The 24,824-nt window shown below is 46.0% G+C and overlaps 1 protein-coding gene across 1 annotated transcript in view; it reads left to right on the plus strand.

Moving 5' to 3' along the window:
• Positions 1-24,824, plus strand: part of LOC144792653 (glutathione S-transferase theta-1-like) — a 71,889-nt gene that overhangs the window by 15,400 nt on the left and 31,665 nt on the right. The window contains exons 2-3 of the mRNA XM_078667801.1: positions 8,953-9,040; positions 13,186-13,336. Of these exons, the coding sequence (XP_078523927.1) occupies positions 8,953-9,040; positions 13,186-13,336 (239 nt within the window). The remainder of the gene's footprint in view (positions 1-8,952; positions 9,041-13,185; positions 13,337-24,824) is intronic.

Raw genomic sequence — 24,824 nt, forward strand, 5'->3', positions numbered from 1 at the left:
AAATACTGCGCAATTAAAATTTACATGTAGCATTTCCATCGATTTTTAAGCCACTCACTCACTTTCCTAGCACGGGCCCCCACTTAGTTGTAGCAGTGCCTCCCTGTCTCTAGGTGAAGGCCCGCTCTTTATCAAACGTGGTTTTTAGAGAGCGAGGACTGCCGATGATGAAGTTTGACACTTGGTGGTGTGTGAGGACAGTTCTTAAATTTTTATGAGATGCCCACCACCGCATTGGTAATAAGTATAGTGTGCCTCTACTTTCTTTAAGAATCAGACACCAAGCCAGGGTAGTTTCTTGTTGTGTGTTACATGTCACTTGGAGGCCAGCTTACCCTGACTGCCCCGTAGCCTCTTGTTCCCTCCCCTTTTTAGGTCGAGCCTGTCCTATTCCGCAGGAATGGATAGGATCGAATTATAGAGTTGCATCTGGAAAGCTAAACCAGCCGGCGTTTTCCTCAAGTGCATGTGATCGTGAACGCGCATCCGCCTGCTTGTTTAGCTTTCCTGCTGCAACTCTAGGGATCTGCTCCGCCCCCTACTGCACGCGCTTTCCATCCGCCCGCCTCGAGCGCGTCCACTAAAGCCATCCGTTGCTCGGCCTCAGTTCTCCACTTCTCCTCCCCCCTCCTCCCCTCTAATTACATCCCTAGGCCGTGCTTCAAAGGGATCCGCAGTCCCGCCCCTACGGCACAGCCTGCAGTTTGCTGAATTTAAATTTAATTTAAATCTCCCACTTTACGAGTACCAGGATTCAAATAAAGAACACGCACTAACATTCCAATAACTTTTTTGTTTTAGTTTTTTATTATTTCCTTTTTGAAAAAGCACGCCGGAGCACACACAACTCCCGCTTATCCCCTCCCCAACCACCGGTAGGAGAGAGTTGCCTGTGCTTCAACCAGCTGTGGCTTGTTCTTGCAGTAAGCACCGGCGTGTTCTTGCGGTGAGCACCGCTTTTTACTTGCTCGTCATTCCCGTGGGCCGAGCTTTGACTACTCTGCAGCTTTAACTTGTCTTTGAGGTACTTGCATTGCTGTGTTTCTATAAGTTTTGCTTTGGTCTGCTTCTACAGGATTTTGGTTGTCCTCTTGTTTCACCAGCGCTCACATTCTTTACATTATTCTTGTTTTTTTGTGGCTTCCTTGCCTTGCTTTATTGCGTGTTTAAGTTGTTACACCAACCTGCTCCCTCATTGAGCTCTGTGCTCTCTCTGACCGCGCAGCACTAAGGTGTCCCATTTACAGTCTGTCTTCTATCTCCGACTTGATCGGGTCTGCCTGTCCCAGCTCCTGTTCCTCCTAGTGGCCATTCCTATGCATTGACACTATCTATCACTTTAGTTCGATCTTCCCTATTATACTGCAGCAACATTTAGACTCAATAGGATTCCATCCATAATACTACTTATGTGTTGATGTTCGTATTTCAGCATGAGTGATTTGAGTGCTTATTGCATGGGCTCATTGAGTGTTTTAATTATTTGGATCACGATGTATAATTAGAATATTTGATGGAGTTTATTACATTGCATGTTTTTGATCATCTAACCAGGTCTTAATTTCACTATTAAGCCCCTCACAAAGCACTAAAGTGCGCAATGCATTGGGCACTGTCCCATAAGAATTATTCTGGAAGCAATACAATATATTGAAGTGAATTATGCATTGGAAAAGACTATCTTTGTGCCCTCTAAGTTGGCCTTCTATCGTTTTGTAAATAAGGTTGACTCTGAACAGCACTCCAGGTCAGTAAGAGAATATTCTATCTAATAAACTCCATATAATGTCTGTATTCATTGGGCTTTATAAATGGCACAAAAATAAAGAGCACATTATTAACAATAGGCAAGGGTCACAAAATCTCTGCCCCAATGCTACCGCTCCCTTATTTAAAAAAAGCCCCCCAAAAAATCATGTGGCAAACTAAAGATACTATGAAAATAATCTGCCTAGAAAAAACATGTCAAGTGCATCGGCAAAAGGTCTCGCTTTTGGGACCTTGTAAGTATTTAGTTTTGCAGCACAATATCCTTGGTGCAACAACATCAGCTGTTGCATGGCTAAACATTGCACCTTATACGTGTTTAGCCATGCAACAGCTGATATTGTTGCACCAAGGATATTGTGCTGCATAACTAAATACTTATAAGGTCCCAAAAGCGAGACCTATTGGCTATGCCAATGCTTGTTGAATATTAGGGGTATTGTGCATATATAGGAGCTAGGTGTGAACTGTCAGAAACAGTGGGAGGAGCCGAATGCGCATTGTCAGAGACAGTGTGAGGAGCCAGATGCTCATTGTCAGAGACTGGGTGAGGAGCCGGATGTGCACTGTCAGACAGGGTGAGGATCCGGGTGTGCACAGCCGGGTACGAACTGTCGGACAGTGTGAGGAGCTGGGTGCGCACTGCCGGGTACCAACTGTCAGTCAGTGTGAGAAGCTGGGTGAGCACTGCTGGGTACAAACTGTCAAGACTGTTTTAGGGGCCGGGTGCACACTGTCAGACTGGGGGAGGAGCCGGGTGCGCACTGTCAGACAGGGTAAGGAGCTGGGTGCGCACTGTCAGACAGGGTAAGGAGCTGGGTGCGCACTGCCGGGTACCAACTGTCAGTCAGTGTGAGGAGCTGGGTGAGCACTGCCGGGTTCGAACTATCAGACAGTTTGAGAAGACGCGTGCACACTGTCTGACAGGGTGAGGCGCCGGGTGCGCACTGTCAGACAGGTTGAGGAGCCAGGTGTGCACTGTCAGAGACAGGGTGAGGATCCGGGTGAGCACTGTCAGAGACAGGGTGAGGAGCCGAATGCGCACAGTCAGACAGGGTGAGGAGCCGGATGTGCACTGTCAGACAGGGTGAGGAGCCGGATGTGCACTGGTAGAGAGGAGCTGGGTGCGCACTGCCGGGTACCAACTGTCAGTCAGTGTGAGGAGCTGGGTGAACACTGCTACGAACTGTCAGACAGTTTGAGGAGACGGGTGCGCACTGTCAGACAGGGTGAGAAGCCGGGTGCGCACAGTCAGACAAGGTGAGGAGCCGAATGCGCACGTTCAGACAGGGTGAGGAGCCAGATGCGCACTGTCAGACAGGGTGAGGAGCCGGATGCGCACAGTCAGACAGGGTGAGGAGACAGGTTCGCACTGTGAGAAGTTGGCCTGGTATATGATGTTCACTATTCTAGTGAGCACCTTGCACCAGTCCAAACAACCCTTATGGTAATGGTTGTAAAGTCAACCTATAGACCAGCTATCCTAGAGGTAGCATGGACGAAGCAGTCTTAGGCTAAAACTTCAGAGAGCATGTGAAGCCAGCTGTTTTACCATATGTAACCCCTTTAATACCAAATGAAAGGACACCACACAGGTTATATATAAAATATATATGTATTTATTACTAACACAACCCTCTGAACTCTTTATGAGGTCAGAGGCACAAGCACATAACAAGATACTTAATTATCATACAATAAGTTGCACAATATACAGTAGAGCCCTAGGGGCACGTACAACCATATACTAAAATAGTGGTATAAGAACCACATCACGAACACAGGATAGGGCTAGGGCCTAGGGAATCGCTGGGGCTATGCTGTACTAATGAGAGTTAGGGAGCAGGAGGCCCACGGGAAGCGTGTGCAGTGTCTACACACACACGCGAGTTACCATAGAGTTATAATGGGAACGAAAGAATTAGAAACTAGTTCTTTTAGGACACTTCCGGATGGACTAGGAGAAAGCTACTTAAAACTAGGACACTAGGATGGTCAATAACCACAGGAGCACCGAAGTACTCACTTTACCTCACCCACAGGAGCTGGGTGCATAGGTGTCAAACAGGGTAAGGAGCTGTGTCGGGTTTCGTCGCTGATTCCTATGGAGACCTGTAAAAAGATGGTGCAGGCGACCAGGAGAGAAGTGTCCGGGTGGATCCAAGGGCGGATCGAGGATGAAGAGTACCTTAAAGCAGAGGGGACAGAGTCTGGGTCACTAGCCAGTGACCAGGAAGGAACCAGGAAGGAACCAGGCGATGTCGCGAAGCAATCAGGTGATGTCGTGAAGCTTGACTCTGCAGCCACGTGGACCAGGAGGCATCGACGACAACCAAGAGCTGGATACGGACTGTCCCATGAAGGATCTCACTGTTGGCGGCGTCGGCTTCCGGATTGGAGTCAACAGGCCATGGCAAATGCAACCCACGCAGGAATCGAATATTCGCTTCGGGTTAGACCAGCAAGGCCTATGGGGCTTCTCCTTTGCAGAGAAGCAGGGGTCCACCTGGAGCAACCAGGCAGGCAGTTCAGATTTGAAGGTTCATCGTCACAGAGGCCACTAGCCAACGGGCAAGTAACCGGACAGACGCGTCGAGCAGGAAAATGCAGAAGGGCCCCATGCAGAACTCATGGAGTGTGGAGGGCTGATCTTCAGTGCATATGATGCTCGGGGCTGGGGCTTCTCAATCCCCAATGCACAACTTCGAGGGTGCCTCAGAAGCTGCACAAGTAGCAAGGAGCAGGTTTTTCAAGATGGCCGGTCACACGCCCCTCGCCGCCTCCACGGGTCTCAGCTTTGCAGGGACTGTGGATCAGGGTCAAAGAAGTCTGGAAGTCTGGCTCTTGTCGGACTCAGTGCTCGGGCTCTGGCGGGAGCGTCGACAAAGTAAACCGCAGATCGCTGGATAGTGCCTGTTTGCACAGGGTGGTCACTCCTTCACCACAAGGGAGATTCTGCAGTCTTCTAGTTGCAGTAGAATGTCGAAGGACCAGAGTTTTGTTACAAGTTTCAGTTCAGGATAAATCTAAAGTCTCTTGACTCAGCTCCTACCTATATACTAATCTAAGGGGCTGGATTACCTGCTAGGTCCCTCCTATGGGTGGGACCAGGGAAGGGGGTGGTTACACCCCTTTCCCTTTGTCCAGTTTCGCACCAGAGCTGGGGCGCCCCAGCAACTGGTTTGAACCGGGCTATGCATAGGACACCTTGTGTGCCCCAGGCAGTGTCTCATTTCATTCAGCCCTCCCTGCCCCAGTACACTATGGCCTGTCTGGGGTGGTGCTAGCACCTCCCAAGACAGGACACCTATTGTCCAAGCCTCCCTCGTTGGAAGGACTCCCAGCAGCAGGAGGTCAGACTTGTGTCTGTGGCAGCAGCATCCATTTTGTGATCCTGAGGCTCTGGTTAACTTTAACCGGGATTAACAGGAACAACATGTCCTCTCCCTCTAGAAGGGTGGAATGCTACCCCCGTCGCCAGAACTGGCGAGGGGGTAGTATTCCAAAGTGTATGACACCTTACACGACATGTTTTGATAAAGCCAAACCAGAGTCAGCATTTAACCGCGAGGATTATAATGCACTTAAGAGTATATGGTATGGGTATATCATAGAACAGCTATAAGGACATGGTTCCGAAAGCTGTAGACAGGCTCAGCTCTTGCTAGAGCCTCATCTCACATAAAACCAAGCACTCTGCCTTCAGGATTGTTGAGGCCTGCCATAGGAGTGACCTATAGGTATATATGTGTCTATATAAAATGGTAGGTTTAGGAATGCTATACCTAAGCAAGGGGTGATTACACGACCTTGCCCCCGCTGAGTGATCAGCCAGTTGTTTCAGTTTGGATGGCCAGCCAGGGGTGACATAAGATATGCTGCAGCCCCTGGTAGGACTTGAAAAGGACTGAAATGGGAAGAAAAGGACTTGAGGGATCCCTGTAGTCTCACTCTGTAGACCGAGTTGGGAGAGATTAAAAAATAGATGCGCTTTGTTAAGACTTCATCACAGCCAATCTTTCATACTGGCTAAGGAGGCAAGCTCCAGGCTTTCTTATCAAGCACTCATAAAACCTCTTACTGCATCAAGGTGCGTCCCTCGCGATGCTCCTAGGTACTGTTCTCGTTGCTTCCCCGCTTGTAACTGAATGAAGCAGGGAGCATGGTTTATAAAGGTGCCTGAAACGTTAATTAAATCATTAATGTGTGGGAGCGCACCGCCCGAGTTAATAATGAGCTGCAGCTCGGTTAAATAACCATCTGAGTACCTTATGACGCTAAAAAAGATCGACTGGCATCCGCTGTCACGAAGCCTGCCTGACCGGTGTGTCAGAAGAGAGAGACTGGTATGTAATCACCGATTGTGTTGTTTAAACGCTAATGAGTGATGCTTTAGCGGAGAACTTTTTCGAGTGCAAAGGGCAGCCTCAAAGATCTCTACTAAAGTGACCCTTCGGGGGACCCGTTAGGCATTGCAGTGCCGGACCAACGAGGAGCACCGCCCAATGATAAAGCATGACATCCTCTAGGGGATGTGCGAGGGCAACATATACAGTCCTATTGACTGTCCACTCTCATTACCCCAGCATAGGCACTCTCCACACTCTGAGAAATTGTGCTTCTCTTATTCTCTAGCTTTACCCAGGAACACCAGCTCTATCATTGAATTTTGTGATGAAAGTTAAACCTTTACCAGCCTCTTGGTCGCGGTATATGTAGGCATCTGTGTGTGGCTACATAGAAGGCTTTCGGGTTCTAGCGATGTGACAAGTGGTCAGTAGTGTGGGCTGCAGCCAGGATATGACCGACAAATGATGTCTTGTTTCAGAACAGTACCTATCTGTGAACTAAACTCAGACCAAGGCCATCAGTCTGGCACATTTCAGAACAACGTTTTAATATAAAACTATTCAAATTTTGTGCAATTGCAGAGTGGCTGTGAAATGGCCTATTGCAGTACAGCAGTAAAAATATTAAGAACGCGCTCAGCACTTCTAGTCACCTGGAGGCGGAAGCATTGACCAACCACCTTGGAGGAGTCTGCAAGGTGAGCTGGGCTACAGGTGTGCGCAGCGAATTGAGCAAGTCTGAGGACAAGGTTTTGAAGGTGACTGTAGGTTAACACTTATGGAGACACACAACACAAAAACCCTAGGGGAAATCCTCACAATCCTCTGTTTACATGTTGTGGCTTCTCTTTTTAAAAGGATTGTATTGGTGCAAACAATCACCACGGTACGTCAAGACCGCCTCGCAAAATTCACAGCCATTCTTGATGTAGAAATTGTTTTTAAGAACTATACAGAATTATTAGGACAGGTCTGTATAGCAGAGCTACAGGGGGGGGGTTAAACATTAGTTCAAGCCGGTAGCATATCTTAAAGTTAGTCCTTGCACCACTAAATTGAATTACTAGATCTGGAGTTTTTCCAAAATGAGCAGAAAATCTAAAGGGATCAGAGGTCTGCCAAATCAAATATTGTTTTTGAACCAGAATCAGTGGCGATTCTCAAGTTACTTTGGAGGATCAGGAGTTATTAGAATGGATCTTGAGATGTTCTTAGAGAAGGTAACTGCTGTAATCACCTGATGGTATTTCCCTTCCTCTCCCCCCTCCCTTCCCCTCTCTTGGAATGTTCCCTGTTCCAAACTGTCATCCTCAAGGTTCCTCTGCAGACTCTAACAGCTGCTCAGCTGACAGGAAGTGAGATGGTGCATGTCCTGTTCTAATAAGCCCTTGAACAAGTGTTGTGTCATGGACTTCACTTCATAACTGTAACTTTTCATGAAGCACTTGGATGGGTGCAGGAGTTGGGTGGTCTCAGTGGGTGCAGGTGAAGAGTTCCATTACTTTAGCGCGTGGCAAGAGAGAGCCAGAGAAGAGGAGTTCTTCTTGAGACGCTGTATCTTAATTGGATAATTGCCTTTGCTTCTCCCCATTCGGAAGCCCCACATATGATCATCTTATTTGAGGCATTTTGGAGTACTTGGGGCCATATGTATCAAGCCGTTTTTGAATCGCAAAGGCCGAAATTCGCTGAATTTCAGCCTTTGCGACTCGCAAACGGCGGTTTTGCATGTTTTGGAATGTATGAAACATTCCCAAAATAAGGAATTGCAAACTTGTGCGATTCCTTATTTTTCCATAGCATTTAGGGAATCGCAAATTTGCGATTCCTTAAATGCTATGTATGTAGCAATTTTGGCTTGCGAATTTTGTTTAAGAATTCGCAAATTACCACCAACTTTTAGTTGATGGTAACTTGCTAATTCTTCCAGAAATGCACAATTTGGCATTTTTAAAGGTGGCATGTGATGCACACACATGCCCATAGGGCATGTATGTGCGCCATATGCACACACATGTTCTTTTCAGGGGTGCAGCAGGGTGTCTTTGAGACACCCCTGCACCCTTGCAATAATTCTCAAATTGTGATTAGCAAATTGCGAATTCGCAATTTGAGAATTATTTTGCATTCATTCCTATGGGCCTCTTGGCCCATAGGAATGCATTGGAAATTATTCCTTAATTGCGAATTCGCAAAATGCGAATTCGCAAATAAGGAAGCTTGAGGAATCGCAAATACAAAGCAATTTTTTTCATACATACCATTTTGCAATTCCTAAATAGCGATTCCTTAAAATTCGCTATTTAGGAAATGCAAAATAGTTCGATGATACATATGGCCCTTGGGCTCATAGTTGCTGCTCACCTCCGAGCCGCTATGAAGAGAGACAGGCGTGATGTGACGTGCTCGAAGCGTAGGCTTCTCGTGCATGAACGTGCAGGGCAGCTGTCAGAGGAGGACGGCTCTTATTAGGGAGTCAACAGCTTACAATTCCCTTTGAAAAGGGGGTGTTTGTTTTAGTCATCACCGGGCTGCGGTATGCACCTCCACCCTGTCAAGCGACACCAACACGTATGTTAAGCTGAACATGCAAACTCCTGAGCAGACCCTGACCTATGTAATTAAAGCAAGTCTTTATCAAGCAGTCCCAAACGGTGCACCGCCGGGAAATAGCATGGTTTAATAGGTGGCTAGAGTGGAAGGAAAAGTCCCAGCACCTTCACATATACTGCTTGTGTATGGTAGTGCTGCAGGTTCCCCAGTGGAAGTGTGAGCTCAATTTTCTTTCTCCTGAATGCACAGCTCTTGTGTCACTCATAAATGGTTTGTCTTCTAGGAGATCACCACAACCCAGAGTTCAAGAAAGTGAATCTGCTGCACAAAGTCCCATCTCTGAAGGATGGAGACTTCAACTTGGGAGAGAGGTAAGGGTCCTAGGTGTCGCATCTGCCTTAAGACACTGGTTGTTATAAAACAGCATCTGGGTTTCCACTGCCTTTGAGCCTCTCATGGTCTATGAAAATAGATCCAGGTATTGTGGAATATGTTTTTACAAATATGTATGCATGTAAGTATATATATGAAAGTACTTGGTATAAATTACACCTATCACTGAGAGTAATATCATTACTGATATACAAGAGAAGCTGACTTGGATTTCTTTCAATTGGGCCGCATTATGTGTACGTATAAATTTAGATGCGTTTATTTGGGCTTTTTTCCTTGCTGCAAATAAAGCTGGCTTAAGGGCAGCCCAACCCCTAAACAGTATCCTAATACTTGAGCCTAAGCCTAACCCAAACATGGAACCAAGCTGCTAAGACTCATTGCTGATCCACCCCTTTCCACCACACCAAAGCATAAACACAAAAGGCAAACCAACAGCTAGGATTAACCCAACCCTTCAACATTAGTGTTAAACCAAACTCCAAGCCTAACTAAGCCCCTCGACTTTACAGAAAATTGTAATTCTAAACCTAACAAACATACAAATTCTAACCTCATCCCCTAAATTCACCCCCAGTCCTTAGGCTAACGACAGACTCTGTAGCCAAAGCATATCTACACTTCCCAAAGTTACCCATGCCAAGGTCCAAAGCCTAAGATTACAGGGGTAAATCAAATCCTTCAAGTCTTTAATTAAAATCTGAACTGAGCCCTAAAACCATCAAGCTGAGTGTAGGAAGGTGGATACCTGACTATGGTTACCCCAGATTTTTTGCCTTGTGTTTAGCTGGTTTTCGACTTAGCCTGGGGCCCTGATTAGCAGGATCCCAGGCCATCTATCTGCTCTCTGGGTAAAATGGTCTTCATGTACCCTAGGTACATAACTAATTGGATATTGAGTTGCCTTATCAGCCCCTGTATAGTGTACTGTAGGTATCCAGGGCACAGGTGCACCCAAGGCCTACCAGGGGCTGCAGCATATCTTTTGCCACCCCTGGCGGGCCATCCAAACTGACACAACTGGCTGATCACTGAGCTGGGGCAAGGTCGTGTAATCACCCCTTGCTTAGATATAGTATTCCTATGTCTAACCTTATATCTGGACACATATGCACCTATAAGTCACTCCTATGGCAGGCCTTAACAATCCTGGAGGCAGAGTGCTTGGTTTTATGTGAGATGTTGCTCTAGCATGAGCTGAGCCTGTCTGCAGCTTTCGGAACCATGTCCTTATAGCTGTTCCAGGGTATTGCCATATCATATACTCTTAAGTGCATTATGAACCTCACGGTTAAATGCTATCTTTGGTTTGGCTTTATCAGAACATGTCGTGTAAGGTGTCATACGCTTTGGAATACTACCCCCTCGCCAATTCTGGCGACGGGGGTAGCATTCCACCCTTCTAGAGGGAGAGAACATGTTACTTTCCTTAATCCCGGTTAACGTTAACCAGAGCCTCAACATCACAAAATGGATGCTGCTGCCACAGACACAAAGACACAAGTCTGACCTCCTGCTGCTGGGAGCACTTCCAGCGAGGGAGGCTTGGACAATAGGTTTCCTGTCACAGGGAGGTGCTAGCACCACCCCAGACAGGAGATAGTGGATTGGGGCAGGGAGGGCTGAATGAAACAAGACACTGCCTGGGGCACACAAGGTGTCCCATGCATAGGCCAGTTCAAACCGGTGCTGGACAAAGGGAAAGGGGTGTAACCACCCCCTTCCTGGGTCCCACCCATAGGAGGGACCTAGCAGGTAATCCAGCCCCTAGATTTGGTATATAGGTAGGAGCTGTGTCCTTAGACTTTAGATAATCCTGACTGAAAGTCTGATACAAAACTCTGGACCCTTCCACATCCTACTCGACGTAGAAGACTGAAGAATCTCCTTTGTGGTCAAGGAGTGACCACCCTGTGCAAGCAGGCACCATCAAGCGCTCAACGGTTTGCTTTGTTGTTGCTCCTGCCGGAGCTTGAACGACAGAGCCTGACAAGACCCGGACTTCCAGACATCCAACAGCCCGATTCACAGCCACAGCAAAGCTGAGACCCGTGGAGGCGACGAGAGACGTGGGACCGGCCATCTTGGAAAGCCAGCGGAGTGCTTTCTGTGCAGCTTCTGAGGCACCCTCGAAGCTGTGCATTGGGGATTGAGAAGCCCCAGCCCTTTTGCATTTTCCTGCTCGACGCGTCTGTCCGGTCACTTGCCCGTTGGCTAGTGGCCTCTGTGACGACAAACCTTTGAATTTTCAACACTGTATGGTTGCTCCAGACTGGCCCTTGCTCCCCTGAAAAGGAGCAGCCCATCAGACCTTGCTGGTCTGATCCAGAAGCCATCTTCGATTCCTGCATGGGTTGCATTTGCCAAGGCCTGTTGATTCCGAATCGAGATCCGACACCGCCAACAGCGAGAACCTTCGTGGGACAGTCCATGCCCAGCGCCTAGTCGTTGTCGACACCTCCTGGTCCACGTGGCAGCGGAGACAAACTTCACGACATCACCTGATCGCAACCCATCGCCTGGTTCCTTCCTGGTTCCTTCCTGGTCACTGGCTAGTGACCCAGACTCTGTCCCCTCTGCTTTCAGGTACTCTTCATCCTCGATCAACCCTTGGATCCAACCGGACTCTTCTCTCCTGGTCGCCTGCAGCATCTTCTCTCCAAGGCTCCATAGAACTCTATGACGAAACCCGACACACTTTGACACCTATGCACCCGCTTCCTGTGGGTGAGGTGACGCGAGTACTGCGGTGCTCCTGTAAAGAGTAACTCTCCTAGTGTCCTAGTTTTAAGTGGTTAAGTTCTAGTCCAGTCGGAAGGCTTCCAAATCCGCAACTTTCTAACTTTATGCACCCATTGAATTCTATAGGTGCACGCATGTGCATTTAGACACTGCACCCGCATCCTGTTGGGCCTCCCACTTCCTAACTGCTGTTAGTCCAGTGTAGCCCCAGCGATTCCCAAGGCCCTAGGCATTACCATTGTTCGTGACGTGGTTCTTATACCACTATTTTAGTATATGGTTTAACGGGCCACCAGGGCCTATTCATATTTGTGCAACTTTTGTATGTTATATTAAGTTCCTTGTTATACGATTGTGCTCCTGTGCTCATAAAGAGTTAAGGGGATTAATTTAGAAATAAATACATATATATTTTTAATATGTAACCTGTGTGGTGTCCTTTCATTTGGTATTAAAAGGTTTGCATATGGTAAAACAGATGGCTTCACATGCCCTCTTGAGTTTAGCCTAAGACTGCTTTTGTCCATGCTACCACTAGGATAGCTGGTCTATAAGGTTGACTTTACAAGGGTTTTGCAAGGGTTGTTTGGACTGGTGCAAGGTGCTCACTAGAATAGTGAACATCATATACCAGGCCAACTTCTCACACTGAGCACTTACTCCCAAACTTGAATCTGATCACCCAGAAGGCCAACACAACTTCCTGAAGTCTAAACCCCTAAACACATTAGCCTCCAAGCCTAACCTCAACTAACAAAATTACATTAGTTCAAGACCTAAGTCTGTAGTTCACATCAGTTTAGTCTTCTGTTATGGTCATTTGCACAGCGCTAAGTCTTCCATTGGTATCACCTCGTAGGACTTTGGGTAGCCCTGGGGCATCTTTTAAAATGGTTTTGAGTTTTCATTCACAGACTGGAGTATGGTTTTGCTTGTGAAGATGCACTGCAAGTTGAGGGCACTGGTATATTCCTGTGTTACAGGAATGTGACCACTTAACGTGTATTTGTAGAGCACATTCACCCAAGGGTATCTTGGCACTGGATAACAGATGTTTATTGTTACGCAACACAATGGTACTCATTTTATCGACCTAAGACGAATGAGAGTCTGAGTGGACCCACCGGTATTTGAACCTGTGACCTTGAGGTCAAATACAGGCCGCTACAGTGGACGCATTAGTCCACTAAGCCATCAGACCCCGTGAGTTGTGGATGAATGCTGTTGGCGTGGCCATTTAAATAGTACAAATCAATGTTTACCTATCCTAACATAGGTATTAGTTTGCACACACTGTCTTCACATTTCTTTGCACTATTATAGTACAATCACAAGAGCTTGTTCATTGTGGCCTTAACCCCCTTGTATCGTCTCCCTGCAGCATTGCAATTCTCCTCTATCTGGTTCGCAAGTTCGACACCCCAGACCACTGGTACCCCGCTGACCTGGAGAAACGGGCTTGTGTGGACGAGTATCTGTCCTGGCAGCACACCTCTGTACGACTGCATGGCTCCAAGATCTTCTGGTACAAGGTAAGTAGCAGTGGTGTCATGGTGCCCTTTTTCAGGGGCTTTGGAGATGCCTGGGGTGACCACCTGACTTCTGGTCATTGCTAATGCTGTCTCGGTCCTGGACGTTCCTCCTACAAATCCTTGCTCTCTGGTATGTTAGTTAACTAGTTCAGTGGAAGCACAATAAGACTACAACATCCAGAAGGCATAAGGTGATCACACAAAGGTCCAGGCTATGGAACTGTGTCTGTAATGATCCAGAGAGAGGCAAATAATAGAGGAAAGGTTCAGGAGACACCAGTGCTTCATTTCTAAACGAATAAAAGCCGGGCCCAAAACGTTTGTTCAGAAGCCTGCGGCCGGCACTGTTGAATGTGGGGGGTGCAAATACCAAGGCTACATAATCGTGATTTCACCTCCTGCCTCTTTCATCCATCGCCTGACACTCCCTGCCCCTTCAGCTCACATTTACAGGTTATTTTTCATCTCTGCTTTCATTCTTTGTCACTGTTTTTCCATCTTGCTATTCCTTTTCCCCTTTTGTGTTTTTCTGTCTCCTACTCTGGGCCAAAGTCTAATGAGGAAAAATAAGTGCCGGTTGGGCCCCCACCTCCAAACACCGGCTCAAACAAGGCACTGGTAGGTCCCGTGCTCTCCGGGGAACACTGTGTTTGTATACTCGGGCCCAGTGCTTGGAGGATGTCCAGTAGCGAGGAGATGGGTCAGGGGGAAGGAGGGTAAATTTCTTGGCATCCTTTCCAATAGACGTTGTACTTCGACAGCTCAGTACAGATGCCTTTCAATCTCTCCAAAAAACAGGAAGTTTTTTAAGCAGATTGTGACTAACCCAACAGCGCTTCAGCTCAGTTTCCTGCAGCCAGTTGCCTCCCAGCAACGCGCTCACGCTTTTTTATGTCTTTCAAAAGTGACTTGAGTTTGTATTTTGGTGCTGTGCTGGAGAGAACAGTGTGGGGAGTCCTACTGTATATTCATGGTGTGTGTATATATAGCGCTTCATATCCCTGGTGAGACACCAAAGCACATTTGTGAACAGTTGGCACCCTACAGTATGGGGTTGTGCTTGGGTGTATGAATGTTGGGTTTCCAGTGTGGGCTAGGTGGGGACTGTTTTGATTTTGTGGGTAAGTAACCAATGGGGTGCTCCTGTCAGGTATTAGGTTGCTGCACCTAGGCATGCAATGGGAGGAAGAGGTGTGAGAAAGAGGGCATGCATCAGGGATTTAGATTATGTCTGATTTTGCCACTCCCTAGGTCCATGAATGTGATGGAATGCACACCCACATGTTGTTAGTCAATCCTTCAGTACAATGCTCAATAGCAACATTGTGCCTGCTGACATGTTTGTACTCTGCCCCAACAGCACTTTGATGATAATTTTGAAACCACATGGAGCACAAATGCGCTACATTTACATGTCGCACAGCGAGGAAAACGCATTTGCGCTCCATGTTTCGAAATTATCATCAAAGTGCTGTTGGGGCAGAACACAAACATGGCTGCATGCACAATGTTGCTATTGAGCATTATTCTAAAGGATTAGCTAACATGTGGGTGTGCATTCCATCATTTTCATGAATACATTTATAATTGTGCCCCTCCTGGTTGGATACCCCCAAAAAAGAACATATTGGTTTAAAGAGTAAGTTAAAATATATAATATAAAGCCCGAGGCAGCTTGGAAAAATTTAATGGAGACACAGATTTCGAGGAACAGCAGCAATCCCATCAATGGACCTATTACCTACTGGCGGTCACCAGTAGGTATATATAGTTAGGATTTTTTTGAATAGGGATTTCTGAAAATTCTATGTTGAATAACTTTGGCGTTGATGGACGGAATTGGCTGAAATTTTCAGGAAAATGGCACATTTTGTTTCTGAGCGTCCCCTGAAAGTTTGGGGGGGGTTTCGTCAAGCGGGGGCCGAGAAAAAAGGGGGTCCCAAAACGTGTTTTTAACATTGAGTTTTCCATAGGGCAGTTGGACTCACTTTTAGCTCGAACGGCTGAATGGATTTCTATGAAACTTGGCAAAATTGTAGAGATTGTTTGCCCGATGTGCCTTTGCTAGGTCTCAAGATATGTGCTCCAGTGGATTTTGAGAAATTAACGTAAAAAAATATATATATCTGTGACAGCGTCCCGGTTAGCGCCCCGGTTCGCGTACCAGACGCGTAACGGAACTTCACGAGGAGAAGCGGATTGGCTCTCCGGTGACTCTCAACATTCTAAACAGTCCGGAGCGGCCGCCATCTTGTCTCTCGGTAGGATTGAGAGACAAGAGGTGGAAATAAACGAAGGGGGAAATGAATGAAAGGGGCAAGGTAGACCCCTCCTGAACCCCTAGGATTGATGTGGGGGCTATTAAAGGGCCCCGCGGGGCAAAAAAATAAAAGACATTTTTTTTCGATTTTTCGCAGTGGAAGCGCTACCCGGTACGCGAACCGGGTAGCTCACCGGTAGCGTAACGGGAGTCCGCCATCTTGTGTTTCGGACGAATTTAGTCACAAGATGGAGGATAAACAATGTTGGGAATGGGTACAAGGGGGCACGGGAGACATATCCTGACCCCCTAGGTTTTCTGAGGGTGGCTGAGGAGGCCCATATATGTAAAAAAAAACAACTTTTTTTTTCAAATTTTCGCACGGTCCGCGCACCGGGTAGCGTTCCGGAAAGCGCAACAAGGGGAAAACCAAGGGAAATAGTAAAATAATATTTTAGAGTGCTTTGAGGTAGGGTAGCTCTGAATAGAGCTGTTGTGTTGTGTGGGTGATGTAAGTACCAACATGTAGGTACCAATGAAGAGTCTAAAATTCAATGTACACCGTCTCCTCTGTAGATATTTTGTATGTTCTAATATGGGTTATTTAAATGTAAATGTGTGGAAAAGCACTTCATGCTTTAAAACAATTGTATTTTTGAACTGATTGTTCTTTCCTCTTAGTCCTCCTCTTTGTTTTTTTTCCCCCACACTCTTCTTCAGCATGATAGTTGATAAATTCGTTCCCTCAAAAAATGTATATACATAAAAAAATTATATTAAATACATATAAAATATATTTTTCCTTTAAAAGAAGAATACATTTTACAGCTTTTGATATTTGCTATTAAAAAACCATTGAAATTCACTGAAAAAACCATAGGTTATAGACCATATATAGTTAGGAATTAGCATTTACAAAACCTTGAAAATTCACTGAAAAAAACATAGGTTATAGACCATATATAGTTAGGAATTAGCATTTACAAAACCTTATTTTACTCACACATAACCATTGAAATTCGCATATATAGTTAGTTGCACTAACTATATATCGCGCACCCGCAATCCACTGCTGATCATGTCACATATTACATCATTCATGACATGGTCAGTGACATCACTGATGACATCACTGATGACATCTCAAATGACATCACTGATGACATCACTGATGACAACATCCAGTGACTGTATGTTTCTGTAAAGTTAAAATTTGTCTTACATATTGAAGAATGAGTGGATGTATAAGTGTCTGGATGAAGGATTTAGTAGGTGCATGACTGACTGTATGAGTGAGTGATTAAATGTGTCTCACTGAGTGCATGGGTTAGTGACTAAACTGTCTTAATTTGTGCATCATTATGTCTGTTGTTCTGTAAACTGCTGCATGTGTTGATCAGTAGCTATATGAGTAACTATATGGGTTATTGATTGGTTGCCCAAGTATTTGTATGGGAGACTGAGTGTGTGTGTGGGTGGCTGGGAGGTGTATGACTCTGTGCATAGATGTGTGAGCAGTTGATTCACTAGATGTATGGGTTCAAAAGTGCATGTGGAAACAGCTGTATGGGCGGTTGACTGTGTGCATGAGTGTATTGGTGAGTGAATGGATATCTCAGTGCTACATGTCAAAGTAAGTACATATGTAAAACACAGTACATGTGAGAGTTGACATATATAAATAACTGTGCATAAGAGCCAGTGAATGTGTGAGTGGCTGTATGGATCATTGTGAACTTGTATCAGGGATTGTATAAGAGAGTAAATATGTGTTAGTATATGTTTGAATAAGTAAGGTGTGTATAACTGTATAGTTGAGGAAATGGAAGTGTGATTGATTCTTTGCATGACTGACTAGGTGTGTGAGTAACTCCATGGATGAGTGACAGCCTGTGAGTGTCTGTTTACACTGAGTGTATCTAAGGTTATAAAAGAGTCTGAAGAGGTTCATCGTATTATCACATGAATGATGTCATCACTGATCAGTAATGTCAAATGAGATGTCATCAGTGATGTCATCAGTGATGTCATTTGAGATGTCATCAGTGATGTCATCAGTGATGTCATTTGAGATGTCATCAGTGATGTCATCAGTGATGTCACTGACCATGTCATGAATGATGTAATATGTGACATGATCAGCAGTGGATTGCGGGTGCGCGATATATAGTTAGTGCAACTAACTATATATGCGAATTTCAATGGTTTTGTGTGAGTAAAATAAGGTTTTGTAAATGCTAATTCCTAACTATATATGGTCTATAACCTATGGTTTTTTCAGTGAATTTTCAAAGTTTTGTAAATGCTAATTCCTAACTATATATGGTCTATAACCTATGGTTTTTTCAGTGAATATATATATATATATGAATCAGTAGTCTAGTGAAATGCACAGGTTTCGCGTTAAATGGAATGGTTACGTGGGGGATTCAGAACCATTAAGGAGGCTTGAAATAGACGTGACACCTGTGGGGTGTGGATTACGAGTGGATTAGTTGAAGCATTGGGGTGATGGAAAGTCCAAGGGAAATGAAGGTTCTGACTAGCATTTGATTTGAAAGCAGCAGGTACAGTGACCTCTGGGTAGCACTAGATATGCAAAGAAGGGCAGATGGTCACATATTTTGAAAGTTTTCTCGTAGTTGCGACAAATGGAAAGCAAGGTTTGAGTTAAGGAATGCAGTGCTTTTATCTTTTTTATTTTTATCACAGGTTGGGATGTCTTAGCAGTGGGATAGTTAAGTGGGGAAGGGATAAAGTATGGTGGGACATGAAGTGTATTGATTTCATAGCTTCTGTAGAACATGCATCACACTTATGTTTGTTTCTAGGTCTCACGTAGACAGCGCGCATGCGCTGTCTCTCCAAGACATACAGTAATTTGTATACTGAGAGTAATCCCTCCTGCTGCTTTCCTGCTTCTTGCAAGAAAAGCAGCGGCACTATTATTTCGGGCATCCCTATTGGTTGCTGGTCCAATGCATCACTTCTGTTTTTATCGGAAGCAGCACCGACCAACAACAGTTTTATTTCGCTGTAGGGCTTTGTCAGTTTCGTTTAGGGACTACTTGTTTTTAATTGCCTTGGCGCCCGCTTCATGGGTCACTGGTGGGTTAGCTTTTAATGGTGACCGCGGTGCCACGTCCTTCATTGACTAGAGGGGATAGCTCTGCTGGTTGATGTGTCTTAGCCCCGTTGGCTGTTGTAGCATAGGTTGTAATAGTTTCAGCGTTGTCTTCTGTGGATGGCTGTGGCAGTGCCAGAGTGGCATTGCACCATCGGCTGGTGGGCACAGGGATGCTGGCTGCTGGGCTGCTCTCGGATGGAGGAACAGCTCTTCTGGTGCCACGCTGGGGTGCTCGGAGCGGAGATATATCTCTCCTCTCTCCACACTGATTTGTATGATAAGTCCCTATCCGCAGCCCGCTCCGAAGGTTGTGAGATAAAATGTCACTTAGGCAGGGGCATAACAAAGGCCCCCGCAGCCCCCGTGGTGCGGGGGGGGGCCCAGGCTTCCCTACATTTGAAGTGGCCCCCTCGGCCCCACACTGGAGTGAGTGCTGAAGCACAGCCCTGAGCAAAAACGCATCAGGTCTGTTTAGCTTCAGCCTTTCTTCCGGGCAGGTTTAATAGCTTTAGTTTCTTGATAGCGTAGAGAGGGTGGAGTGCAGAAAGAAACATTCAAGAGAGCAGCAACCAGGAGAGGTCAAAGGGCAGTTCAATGGAAGAAGCAATGCAGAGGGGAGAGAGAGATGATAGAACTCTGTGTGAATGGGGGGGCACACAGAGGGACTTGGTGCAGGAGGCCTTGGGACCCTTCAGCCTTGCATCTTGCCAGGGGCATAACAAATACACCCCCAGCCCCTGTGGTGGGTGGGGGGCACTCTGCAGTAAATGAAGGGGCCCCCTCAGCTCTTTGGCTTGCTCCTCTCTCTCAAGCAGCCTGCAGCTCTGGCCCAGGACTGAAGAGAAACAAATTAACAAGTTAAATTGTTTCTCTTCAGTCAGAGAGCACAGGCCTGGAAAAAGGATGTGGTGGGGGCCCCAGAGAGAGCATTCCCCACAGGGCACAGCCTTCGAGACAGAAGAGGACAAGGATTGGGGTGGGTGCCCCAGAGAGCAGGAGGCAGCACAGAGGAGAGCTGACAGGGAAAGGATGGGGGTGGGGGCCCCAGAGACAGCATTCACCACAGGGCAGGGCACTGCTCATGGGTCAGACCCTGAGAAGGTTGGGGGTGCGGGCCCCAGAGACAACATTCACCACAGGGCAGGGCACTGATCAGGAGTTAGACCCTGACAAGGATGGGGCTGTGAGCCCCAGAGACAGCATTCACCACATGGAAGGGCACTGCTCAGGACCCTGAGAAGGAAGGGGGTGGGGGCCCAAGAGACAGCATTCACCACAGGGCTGGGCCTTGCTCAGGACCCTGAGAAAGGTGGGGGCGGGGGCCCCAGAGACAGCATTCACCACAGGGCAGGGCACTGCTCAGGACCCTGATAAGGATGGGGGTGGGGGCCCCAGAGACAGCATTCACCACAGGGCAGGGCACTGATCCGGAGTCAGACCCTGAGAAGGGTGGGGATGGGGGCCCCAGAGACAGCATTCACCACAGGGCAGGGCACTGCTCAGGAGTCAGATCCTGAGAAGGAAGAGGGTGGGGGCCCCAGAGACAGCATTCACCACAGGGCAGGGCACTGCTCAGGACCCTGACAAGGATGGGGGCCCTCAGAGAGAGAATTCACCACAGAGCAGGGCACTGCTCAGGACCCTAAGAAGGAAGGGGGTGGGGCCCCAGAGACAGCATTCACCACAGGGCAGGGCACTGCTCAGGACCCTGACAAGGATGGGGGTGGGGGTCCTCAGAGAGAGAATTCACCACAGGGCACTGCTCTGAATTTAGACCCGGAGAAGGATGGGGGTGGGGGCCCCAGAGACAGCATTCACCACAGGGCAGGGCACTGCTCAGGACCCTGACAAGGATGGGGGTGGTGGCCCTCAGACAGTTAATTAACCACAGCGCACAGCCTCTGAGAAGCTTTGGATGAGGCAGCACAGAGGAGAGTTGAAAGGGGTCGGAGAAGGATTGCAGCTTCCTCCAGGAACAGGATCCGCTGGGAGGCATTGGAAGGTAAACAAGCATTTGCAATATATGGTTTTGCAATATATGCATTTGCATATATGCAAGTCATATATGGTCTGGATTGGAATAGTTAGCTGTGGAATTGTGTTGTGTAGATTGGATCTGTGTAGTGAAATAATGTGGCATGGTGTGTAGTGTAATTATGTGGATAGTAATTGTGTGGTATTGAGTGTACTAGAATTATGTGGAGTGGGGTTGAGTGTCATGGAGTGGGATTGTGTGTCTTGGAGAGAGATTATCTGCAATAGTATTGTGAGCTGGCTGTGGAGTGTAGTGGTGTTTACTTATGTGCTGTGCTGATAAATATTGTAGCATGATGTGGAATTTTGTGGTGTAGATTAGATGTATGTGGTGTGTTGTGCAATTGTGTTGTTGGTTTGAATTATGTAGTTTATCGAATTATGTGGTGTGGAATGGAAATGTGTAGAGTTCAATTTGTGTGACGTGGAAGTGTGCGCTGTTGAGTGAAAATTATGTTGCGTGGTATTAGGAATGTTGCTACGTGGTTCTGAGTGGTATTATGTGTAGTGTAATTATGTTGTGTGATTAATTGTGTGGGGATGAATTGTGTGACGTGTGGAATTATGTGGCATGATGTGGAGTATAATTGTGCGGAGTGGAATTATGCAGCATGTTGCAGAGTTGTATTTTGTGGACGGTAATTGTGTGTTTCGGAGTGGAGTGTAAATATGTTGTGTGAAGTGTAATTATATAGGTTGAAGTGGAATTCTGTGTAGTTGAATTGTGTTGTGTGGAGTATAATTATGTGGTTTGGAGTGGTATTACGTTGTGTGGAATGTTATTATGTGATGTGGAATTATGTGGTATGGCGTGAAGTGGAAATATGTGTTTTTTAATTTTTAGGATTGCAATTATGTGATATGGAATGTTGTAGGGTTAAATTATTTATAGTAGAGTTCTCTGACATGGAATTTTGAGATGTTCAAATGTGCTGTGTGTGGTAGACTTAGCATAGCGGCCAAGGTTTCAGATTGCGATGTGTGACATTTTCATAATTTCAGTTGACATTTTCAACATGACAGGGGCGTAACTATCAACCACATTCCAAATAAATTAAAGGAAAACAGTATTTAAAAAATGTGTTTAAGAATGACTTAAGATCATCAGGGTAAGACATAACAGAATTGGCTCTAAAAGGAGCCCCCAAAAAAGGCTGGGGCCCTGGGCCAGAGCCCACTTTGCACATGTTTTAAAACATCTGAGTGGCTGGCACTGTCCCTTGTGGTGATCTGGCTAGAAGTGCTGGTACGGTCCATTTAACAATCTGGTGTCCCTTGAGAAATGCTGCACTCTCCTTTTAGGCGCTATGGGGTAGGGTTCAGAAGTGTTGCCACTGTCCATGAAATGCTTTAGGACCTGTATGTACTGCCTATGAAATGTTACGAGGTCTGCACGGATTTATGTATGTACTGTCCGATTTGTGTATGCACTTCACATTGGAATGCTGTGTGTCTTTTTAGAAATGCGGTTCTGTCCTATGAAATTGTCTGAGATCTGTTTGGGTGTGCCTATATTATTCCTTGAAACGTTTGGGACTTTCTAATTTGTTTGGATCTGTTTGTACTGCCACATGAAATTCTTTGGAATCTGTTGATACTGTCCAAAGAATTGTTTTGGGAACTGGTTGTACTGCCCCATAAAATGCTCAGGGATATATTTTTACCCCTTGAAATTCTCGGGGATATGTTTGTACTGCCCCATGGGATGCTCAGGGATATGTTTGTACTGTCAAATGGAATGCTCAGGGATCTGCTTTTACTGCCCCTTGGAATGGTGTTAGTTTTGTTGGTGCCACTGCCCTGTGTAATGCTCAGGGATCTGTTTGTACTGCCCCGTGGAATGATCTGAGGTCTGGTGGTGCAGGGTTCTCTTTGTAGTGCCTATGGAATGTTCTGGGATACATTTGTATACTGTCCCGTGAAATGCTATGGGATCTGTCTATGCTGTCCCACGAAATGCTGTGGAGTCAGTTGGATGTATTGATACTGTGAACAACAAACAAACTTAGAGGTCTAAATCAGAAACCTGATCTGAATATCTTTCAAAATACCTTCATGTCTAGAAAAGTACATCAAGATAAAGAAGTGGCTAACAGTTATGAACAACAGACCAGATCGCCAAGAAAAGGGCCACCTGTAATTGCTAATCAAAACCCATTATGGATTCCCATCAATAACTTGTATGGATCAATGTTTTCATTTGGTAATCCTGCCAGGGTATTCTGTCTCTTGATCATTGAGACATACGGCATACCCCCATCGTTGGCATGGGGTAATGACCTACAATTACTAGATTAGACCAAATGATGATGATCTGATGGGAAAGTGCAGTGCAAAAAATATAAAGATGAATGTGATGGTTAAAACAGGATAGGGAGCTTTATTGGGCATAAGCCCCTTCCTTATTAAAAACAAGAACAGTGCAACAACATAAACGCAGTTTAAACAAATAGCTGCGAGAGGACCAACATGTTTCAGCCTATTATGGGAAGAGACCCAAGGCTTTCGTCAGGGTCTCTGTTCTCAAAGAATGCTACTGCCAATTTAGTGAGAAACGTGTGAAAAAATTATAATAAAAACACACAAGTGAATTAATAACAGTAAAGGATATATTTCTCCTACATCTGTTTCAATTCCTCCTTGGCACCTGGTGTGATCCAGTGTGCCCGGGGAAAGGACCTCACCTCTTCCTGGACCTGGCTCAGGTAAATGTGAGACCCCGCTCTGTCCGTCGTTGTCCCAAACGGTGACTGAGTCAGGGGGAGGCATGCCTAGACATGAAGGTATTTTGAAAGATATTCAGATCAGGTTTCTGATTTAGACCTCTAAGTTTGTTTGTTGTTCATGTTGTTCCTTCAAGGGGATAGAACTTAGACGGGTCTTTAAATGTCCCTTTAGCCCTCCGATACCGTCTTGTTAGTTATATGTATTGATACTGTCCCATAAAGTTCCATTGAGAAGTGCTGCTTCGTGTCCTAGAAGATGCTCTTAGATCTGTTTGTGTTTTCACTATTCCACCGCACGTGCAGCAGACTCGCAGAGATCAGCATAATTCGTACTGCCCCATCAGCAGTGGCGGATGCCTGCTGAGACTACTGGCTCTGCCTCTGCCCCACTAAATGTAATCAAATTCTTCGGAAAAGTGCTTCTGCCATTCCGTGGAAAGCATTGCTGGTATGTAGAGACGTGCCCGGGGTGTTCAGTTAAAAGTGTGCTAAGCGTCAAGCGCGCACTGTCCCTTTAAACGTGATGCACCGTTGTAGATGCTAAGTGCTGCTACTATAACATAACATTTGTATTTGTAAAGCACACGTTCACCTGGAGGTATCTTGGCGCTGATTAACAGATGTTTCCTATTAACCAACTCAATGGTACTCATTTTATCAACCTCAGATGGATGAAAGGCTGAGTGGACTCATCAGAATTTGAACCTCTGACCATGAGGTTGAACACAGGCCCCTGCAGTGGAAGCGTTAGTCCACTGAGCCACCAAACCCGGCTAATTGCCAATGAAAGTGCTTAAAGGGGTGAAGCAGGCGGTGTCCCTTTAAATGTGAAGTAGCTGTGGATTCGAACTGCTATCACTGTCTCATTGGTGCGGGTACAGATTTTGGTTGTGAATTGCCGGTAATTTGGCTGCTTTATTCTAGATTTGAGTATTTCTACTGGTGATTGTCTAATCTCACATTGGGGCTCTAACGGAGTCAGTATATATTGATGAACATCATGATCCCTGTAATAGGCAATGTTTCCTTAATTCGCTTACCACTTTAATTTGTTTATCTACTTTAGTTGATCATTGTCGTACTAAATCCTATTTTACGTCATCAGTGACATTCTAAAGTATTTAATGTGTCTTTAAGTTTGGCTGATATAATGTTTGCTGTGCTCTCATTTCTCACGTATGTCTCAGTCATGTATTAGTTATTCTCGGAAGACATTCCGGCAGTTTGGCCATTCACCCTCCAAAACTTAGAGCTTCCTTAATCAAATGCCTTAGAGCATTCTACGATGAGCAATGTGTATATATACCTATCTGTGATAAACGCGGTACTTCTACCACTTGT

The sequence above is a fragment of the Lissotriton helveticus genome, chromosome 11 (genome assembly GCF_964261635.1).
Source record: "Lissotriton helveticus chromosome 11, aLisHel1.1, whole genome shotgun sequence".
In the NCBI taxonomy this organism is placed as follows: Eukaryota; Metazoa; Chordata; class Amphibia; order Caudata; family Salamandridae; genus Lissotriton; species Lissotriton helveticus.